General features: G+C 62.6%; 2 protein-coding genes across 2 annotated transcripts in view; one reads left to right on the top strand and one right to left on the bottom strand.

The window, feature by feature from the left end:
- Window positions 1–110: 110 nt before the first annotated feature.
- Mmp23b (matrix metallopeptidase 23B) lies at window positions 111–1,833 on the top strand (the record flags this gene model as incomplete). Its single annotated transcript, XM_005404324.2, is given in 7 exon segments — window positions 111–250; window positions 313–452; window positions 517–684; window positions 978–1,142; window positions 1,212–1,322; window positions 1,413–1,539; window positions 1,621–1,833. Coding segments are annotated over 7 exon segments (1,026 nt in total), but the record flags the coding sequence as incomplete, so codon positions are not given.
- A 369-nt stretch (window positions 1,834–2,202) lies between these two features.
- The window catches only part of Cdk11b (cyclin-dependent kinase 11B), a gene marked incomplete in the record, with an annotated part of 18,977 nt that continues 13,543 nt past the window's right edge, over window positions 2,203–7,636 (bottom strand). The window contains 13 exon segments of the mRNA XM_005404200.2: window positions 2,203–2,737; window positions 2,817–3,006; window positions 3,118–3,266; window positions 3,465–3,581; window positions 3,678–3,785; window positions 3,864–3,985; window positions 4,212–4,317; window positions 4,553–4,674; window positions 5,466–5,556; window positions 6,029–6,204; window positions 6,729–6,794; window positions 7,047–7,211; window positions 7,293–7,388. Coding sequence (XP_005404257.1) covers window positions 2,645–2,737; window positions 2,817–3,006; window positions 3,118–3,266; window positions 3,465–3,581; window positions 3,678–3,785; window positions 3,864–3,985; window positions 4,212–4,317; window positions 4,553–4,674; window positions 5,466–5,556; window positions 6,029–6,204; window positions 6,729–6,794; window positions 7,047–7,211; window positions 7,293–7,388 — 1,601 coding nt within the window.

Below are 7,636 nucleotides of genomic sequence, written 5' to 3'. Positions count from 1 at the left end.
GGGAGCACCGTCGGGCCGCGCCTCCGCCCCAGCCTCTGCGCCAGCTCTGCGCCCGCGCCGGGGCTTGGGCGCCGTCCCTGCTGCCCTGACGCCGCTTTCTCCCCGCGAAGAGCGACGTCCAGGGATGGGCCCCCCCCGGGGTCTCGGCCAGCCGGGGCCCCCGCCCGCTGTCCCCACTGGCGCCCCGAAAACGCCGCTACACGCTGACCCCCGGCAGGCTGCGCTGGGACCACTTCAACCTCACCTACAGGTGCGCCCCGGCCCTGGGGGGGCCCGGCGCAGCCCGCGCGCCCTGACCCCGACCCTCCGCAGGATCCTGTCCTTCCCGCGGAACCTGCTGAGCCCCCGCGAGACCCGCCGGGGCCTGGCCGCCGCCTTCCGCATGTGGAGCGACGTGTCCCCCTTCAGCTTCCGCGAGGTGGCCCCCGAGCTGCCCAGCGACCTGCGCATAGGTGGGTGCCGCTCCCCGCCCCGGCCCGCCCGCGCCCGCCCGCGGCTCAGGCCTGTGCCCCCCAGGCTTCTACCCGGCCAACCACACGGACTGCCTGGCCTCGGCCCTGCACCACTGCTTCGACGGCCCCACGGGCGAGCTGGCCCACGCCTTCTTCCCGCCGCACGGCGGCATCCACTTCGATGACAGCGAGTACTGGGTGCTGGGCCCCACGCGCTACAGCTGGAAGAAAGGTGGGGCGCTGCCTTCGCGCCTGGCCGCCCCGGGAGCGCGGGCCGCATTTGGGGGGCTGTGAGGCCAAAGGGGACCCTGTGGGTGTAGGAGGGGCAGGTGTGGGGAGGGGAGGGCGGCCCGCAGCCTGGAGAGTGCCCCCCCACCCCCGCAGGGAGGGCGCCGGGCTGCATTCCTGGGGGCCAAGTCACTGCTGGGCCTGGCGCACTCTTATCTCCCGGGGCTGTGGCCAGAGGCAGCCGGGCCGGCCTGAGGGCGGGTGTGCGCTGGGGCTCAGGGGACCCTGGCCCCACAGGAGTGTGGCTCACAGACCTGGTGCACGTGGCGGCCCACGAGATTGGCCACGCGCTGGGCCTGATGCACTCGCAGCACAGCCAGGCGCTCATGCACCTCAACGCCACGCTGCGCGGCTGGAAGGCGCTGTCGCAGGACGAGCTGTGGGGGCTGCACCGGCTTTACGGTGGGTGCCGGGCCAGGGTGCCGGCGGGTGGGGGGGCTCGGGCAGGCCCTGAGCCGCTGCGCTCTGCAGGCTGCCTGGACAGACTGTTCGTGTGCGCGTCCTGGGCACGCCGGGGCTTCTGCGACACTCGCCGGAGGCTCATGAAGAGGCTGTGCCCCAGCAGCTGTGACTTCTGCTACGGTGACGCCGGGGTGGGGCCCTGGGCCAGGTCTCCTCTTGTCCTGCTCTGGCCGGGGAGCCCCTAATGCACCTCTACCCCTGCCCGAGCAGAATTCCCCTTCCCCACGGTGGCCGCCACCCCGCCCCCCCCCAGGACCAAAACCAGGCTGGTGTTGGAGGGCAGGAACGTGACCTTCCGCTGTGGACAGAAAATCCTTCACAAGAAAGGCAAAGTGTAGTGAGTGTGGGTGTGGGCCAGCCCAGGCAGCCAGGTGGGGCAGCACTGCGGGGTCAGGCTCTCAGCCGCCTCTCCCCACAGCTGGTACAAGGACCAGGAGCCCCTGGAGTTCTCCTACCCCGGGTACCTGGCCCTGGGCAAGGCACACCTGAGCATCATTGCCAATGCCATCAACGAGGGCACCTACACGTGCGTGGTGCGCCGGCACCAGCGTGTGCTCACTACGTACTCCTGGCGCGTGCGCGTGCGGAGCTGAGCACGCCTGAGCTGGCAGATAAAGCACTTTCTCTCACATCTCCGGGCTGATTTTTGGATAGGTGGGAGGCAGGCTGGGCCTTGAGCAGTGGGAAATGGCCTCCCCTGGGTGTGGGGGAACCAAGGGCGGGAACATCCCTCCTCCCACAGTGACACAGTGGGGTGAAAAGGCCTAGGTGCCAGCAGCATCACCGGGGCAGGCCAAGTGCAGCCCAGTGTGAAAGCGGCCTCTAGGGTGTCAGCAAGACCTGGGCAGGGGCGCGGGCAGGGCTGGGCGGCTGCTGTTCCCTGGGCCACCGTGCTGCTCAGCCAGGCCAGGACGGGGAAGGGCTGGCCCAGGTGGGCGCAGACAGACTGGGCCTACTGCCCAAGGTGGGCAGTCTGGGAATGGAAACGACACAGCAGAACTTCCTCCAAGAATAGTTTACTACATCTGGAAACATGTAACAACTGCATATATAAAAACCCACTGTGGCCAGGACCAAGCCCACCAGGCCTGGCCGTGGCACCTGGTCATCAGCAGAGTCAAGACTCCATCCCCCAAGGCTGGCAGCGAGGACCCTCACCTGCTGCAGGTCAGGCCACAGGAGGGCTGCGCCAGCAACACTGGCACTGGAGATGCAGCCCCACCTTCCCTCATGGCCAGGTCAGGAATATCCAACAACACAGCCCTCCTTCCATGAGGAAACGTGATTTAATTCTACAAATTTACAAACCAAAATATAAAAAACAGAAGGTGGAAAACCCAGACGAGGAGTCCAAGGCCTGGGAGTCTTGGCTCAGCACCTGCAGCCCTGGGAGCCACATCGGGGGGCTGGAGCTGGGTGTGGACAGGGCGGGGCTGGGGGCGTTAGAACTTTAGGCTGAAGCCAGGGCCGGCAGCCGAGGCCCCCTGGTTGGTGGTGGTGAGGTGGAAGCCCGTCTCCTTCAGGTCGTCATCACCCTGCGGGGCAAGAGGGGCAGCGTGAGGACGGCGCCGATCTAGCTCCCTGGGCCCCCACCCCCGGCAGCCGCACCCTCACCAGCTGGCTGTAGCCCAGGCCGCCCTCTGGGGGCCGCGGGCTCGTGCCACGCTTCACCCGCTGCTGCTCGCTCTTGGCAGGCCACGTGGGGAACATGGAGGGGTCGATGGGGAGTGGGGTCTCGCGGAAGTACTCGTGCTTGAGGCCGTCCTCTGCGTTGATCCTCCTCCCAGGGAAGTAGGTCAGGAACCTGGCAAGAGCATTGGCCATGGGCCCCCATGTCGGAGAGAGGCTGCGGGGTGCTCAGGCAGCGAGCCACAGCGGGCCAGGCCAAGAGCAGGGAGACCCTGCCCAGACTCACTTGTTCATGAGGTCGAAGCCCTGGTCGGACAGTAAAGCCCCAAAGCGCTTGCGGAGGTTGTTGTAGGGGTACTCGCTGAAGGTCATCTTCTTCACTGCGGGGAGGTCGTTGTACCCCGGCCAGATTTTCTCGCTGGGGGTCCCCAGGTCCTGAAAGACAGGAGTATCTGAACTGACCATGCCCTGAAGGGAAGGGCCCACCACGATGTGTGACACAAATGCCTGCGTCTGTTACCAGAGGACAGGCCACCAAGGGGCCACAGTACCCACAGCCCTGACCCAGTCCTGCACGCGCCCGCCAGCCACGCACTGGGGCGCCTGTACAATGCCGGGTGGCCTCACACCCACCTTAAACACTTTGTTGATCTGATCGATTTCTGACTTGCCAGGGAACAGGGGCTTCTGTGTCAGCAGCTCCCCAAAGATGCAGCCCACAGACCACATGTCAACAGCCGTGGAATATTCCTGAAAGGAACGAGCCAGAGCACATGGCTCAAGCCGGGCAAGATGCACCCGCTGAGCCCCACTGGGGGAAGGGTCGGTTCAGACCCCGGGACTCACCTTGGCACCCAGCAGTAGTTCTGGGGCACGATACCACAGGGTCACCACAACAGGGGTGTAGGCCTTCAGGGGTGATCCGTATTCCCGAGCCAGCCCGAAGTCACCCACCTGCAGGGGCAGAGATGTGTGAGGCAGGCTGGGCCAGGCTCCCCAGTGGGCTGCTGGGGGGGCAGGCTCTGTGCTCACCTTGAGGATGCCGGCATGGCTTAGCAGCAGGTTGGATGTCTTGAGGTCCCGATGCAAGATCCAGTTGTCATGCAGGTGTTTCACTCCACGGAGCAGCTGGATCATTAGGGTCTTCACCTCCCCTGGAACAGCAAGGGGTCACACTCGCCCCTGTTAGGGAGCCAGGAAGACCTGGCATGGGGCCAGAGCCCTCCAGGGGATTCACACCTGAAGGCAGGACCAGCCTGCCAGGGGAACCTATTCCAGGGACTCCCAGCCCAAGGTGGCCTGTGCACAGGCTGTGGGCACTGCTGGGCAGGGGTGGTGTCACCGTCCTCAGGGCCTGCAGCCTCAGTAGTGTGGCCATACCTGGCAGGAAGGGCTGCTTCATGGTCTCCATCAGGCTCTTGAGGTCGTGCTCCACATAGTTCATCACGATGTAGATTTTGTCCATGTTGCTGCCCACAACGATCTCCTGGGGAGGGAACAGCAGGCCTGTGGGTGGCGGTGGCTCCCGGCGAACCGCCTGGCTCCACTCAAGCCGCTGCCTGCACTCCCAGGAAACCTGACGGCTCAGCACAGTCACACGAGCAGCAGGGACCTGCATGCTGTTTTGGACACTAATGTTTATCTCTGGAGCATGTGAGTCTGCTCAGCACTGCAGCCCGGGCTGCCCACTTGGCAGCTGCAGGAGGTGGGGCGGGCCTCACCCTGACTGTGACGATGTTGGGGTGCTGGGCCTTGAGGATGGTGTTGATCTCTCTCAGAGACGTGATCGGGAACCCCTCCTTCTCCTTCTCCATCTTCAAGCGCTTCAGAGCCACAATTTCATCTGTAACGACAAACGCTTGCAGATGGGCTGAAAAACGCCCACACGGGTTAGGAGCCATAACTCATTTTCTTTTTTTTTTTGGTTTTGTTTTGTTTTTCTTCCGGTATCAGGAATCGAACTCATGACCTTGCGCTTACCAGGCAGGCGCTTTGCCGCTGAGCTAAAACCTCAGCCCCGGAACCGTAACTCACTGAACAGGATTTCCATTTCCCAATATTTATTTCATAGTTAGTGATCTAAGAAAAGCCCCAAGCTGGGGAAATGTTCAGTATACAGTGCGTGATGAGGTCCCAGCATACAAGGAAAGCGGAACAGAGGAGAGGCCCCAACCTGTGAGCTGCTGGGCCGCCCCACCCCATGCCTGCCACTTCCCTGCCCCCGCATCACACGGACACTGTCACCTGCCACCACAGCAAGCAGCTGAGCCTGAGGCAGGACAACCTCTGGCTTCCGAAGTGCTGGGGCCTCAGGCCTGTGTCATCCAAGTCAGGATGGAGCGCCTGCGAGGTGCAGTGAGGCCCCAGGCACAACACTCTGGAATGTACACGAGGTGAAGGCAGACAGTGTCCAGAAGCCCAGGCCCCTCAACATCCCTGCCAGAGGCAGTGGGAGGACCAGCAGGCTCCCCAGAGCAGCAGCTGTCCACTGCCAGAATCCAACACTGTGCCTCCAGCAGCGAATCACTATCACAACCATCTCAGGACAGGCCACAGTCGTCGTGCTGACCAGCTGCTCTGCTGACCAGCCACCCAGACGCCACACTTCCCCAGGGATCCCCAGGACCTACGCACCTGTCTTCTTGTCCTTTGCTCTGTAGACCACCCCATAGGTGCCCTCCTCAATCCTGTTCAGACACTGGAACTCCTCCACACTGCGGCAGCCCTGGCAGAAAGTACGGGCATGAGGACGGACAGCACACCTGACCAGGGTCCATGCACACCCATGCCACACCCCACATAGCACAGGCTCGGGAGAGAAGGTCCCGGCCCTGTTGACAGATTTCTCAGCTGGCACCAAGAAGATCAGAGCCGGGGGTGGTGTACAGGCCCCTGAGGCCACCTTGCCCTCCCCAGGCCCTCAGCAGGTTCCCCACCCCCTGTCCTTTTCCATAGAGCACGTATAGGCATCTGTGCGTGGAGGGCGGCAAAGCAGCCTGGGAAGCCACCTCATCCCCAGCCTGGGGCTGCACAAGGCCAGACCCAACGGAGTGGCTCCTTGTGCCTAGAATCCTCCCCAGGCTGCCGTGGCCAGCGGCACAGGAGGTAGCTAGGCCTGCCCTGCACCGGGGTGGGATACTCTAGGCGGCACCACCAGCAGTGCCCCAGCATGGAGCGGGGGCAGGGGGAGGCCTCACCTGCAGGGCCGGCAGGTACTTGGGCAGTTCCTGCTTGAGTTCGATGGGCGACAGGGCTGGGGAGTCAGGCACATAGTCGCCTTCAGTTGGGGCGCTGCTCTGTGGGGTCCCCTCACCCACTTCTTCTTCCCCTTCCTCACTGTCCCCCGAGTCTCGGTCAAATCGCGACTCTGGAACTTTAAAGATAACATAATTATGACCTGGAAACAGGCAGGGATGGGTGCCTGGCAGGGCTGCAAGTCTCACACCCTCTCCATGAGGAGCTGGCACTGGGCCTGGCACCTGCACGGAGGGCACAAGGTCCACAGTCCTGGAGGGCTCAGCTTAGTCTGAGGGTGGCGGGGGGAGGCCGTGCTTAGAATTCATGTTTCTGGCCCCAAGAACACAGCTTAGTGCCTGCTGTCCAGCACAGACCCCTACGCCTGGGGACCGACCTGCAGCGGCATTTCCCACCACCCCTCCCCTGCATTCTACCACAGCAACCACCAGGTCCCAACAGGCACAGATGGCAAGTGGCCAGCAGTCTGGTCCCTGGGGAGGCAGACAGACCCTCACAAGCCACTTCCATTCTTGGCTGCGCAGCTTTGGGGAGAAGTTGTGCACAGAGGCGCTCTGCACTGGGGAAGGCCCACAGGGGGGCCAGGCATCGGCAACCCCAGAGGGCGGGCGGGGTGTGTGAACTGTCATGGGGGCCACTCACCGACCATGACGTGGTTTTCATTCTCTTGCTCTTCACCTTCACTCATCTCTTCATCACTCACTTCCTCTGCGAGAGAGAACAGGGTCTGCTCAGGAGGCAGCAGGCTGCCCCAGGCACGGACACCAACCCCTCGCAGCAGTCTCCAGAGCAGCGAGCGTTCTCAGCGCCGACCCTGGGGCCTCCTGCGAGGCCCAGATAGCAGCTCCAGGCAGGCAGTGTTCTGAAGTTGCACTCAGATTTCTTCTCCTGCATCCCCGAAGCGCACAGGGAGCGGATGACCCTATAAATCGCAGCCACTCCTGACCAGCCGCTACTCACCTGCAGACTGCTCAGAGGCCTCCTCGGAGTTGCTCCCTGTCTCCTCCTCCTCCTCCTCTTCTTCCTCCTCCTCCTCCTCCTCTTCCGATTCCTCACTGGTGCTTCCTTCCTCTTCTTCCTCCTCCTCCTCTTCTTCCTCCTCCTCTGAGCCTGAGCCGGACTCTGCTGCGGGAGAAAGTGGAGCTGCAGATGAGTGAGGCCTTGCTGGGGTGGTGCCGTCAGGCCACAGCCGGGAGGCCCAGGTACCTGAGGAGGACTCAGCCGAACTGGTTTTCCTCTCACTGTCACTGATGTCCTGTAGGTCAGACAGCAGGTCTCGTTCTTCAATTTTTTCTTCTTTCACTTGTGAAAGAAACCATGAAAGATGAATGTAGAAAACTGTTTTTAGAGCCGGGTGTGGTGGTGCACGCCTGTAATCCCAGCACTTGGGAGGCTGAGGCAGGAGGATCGTTGTGAGTTCAAGACCAGCCTGGGCTACAAAGTAAGCTCAAGGTCAGCCTGAACTACATAGTGAGACCCTGTCTCAAAAAGACAAAAAAAAAAAGAAAAAGAAAATTGTTTTTAAATCAACAAGATAGCACCACCCAAAA

Source organism: Chinchilla lanigera, unplaced genomic scaffold, assembly GCF_000276665.1.
Source record: "Chinchilla lanigera isolate Chin_1 unplaced genomic scaffold, ChiLan1.0 scaffold00085, whole genome shotgun sequence".
Lineage (NCBI taxonomy): Eukaryota > Metazoa > Chordata > Mammalia > Rodentia > Chinchillidae > Chinchilla > Chinchilla lanigera.
Note: the sequence above shows the minus strand (reverse complement) of the source record. Positions and strands in the feature narration are given on the sequence as shown.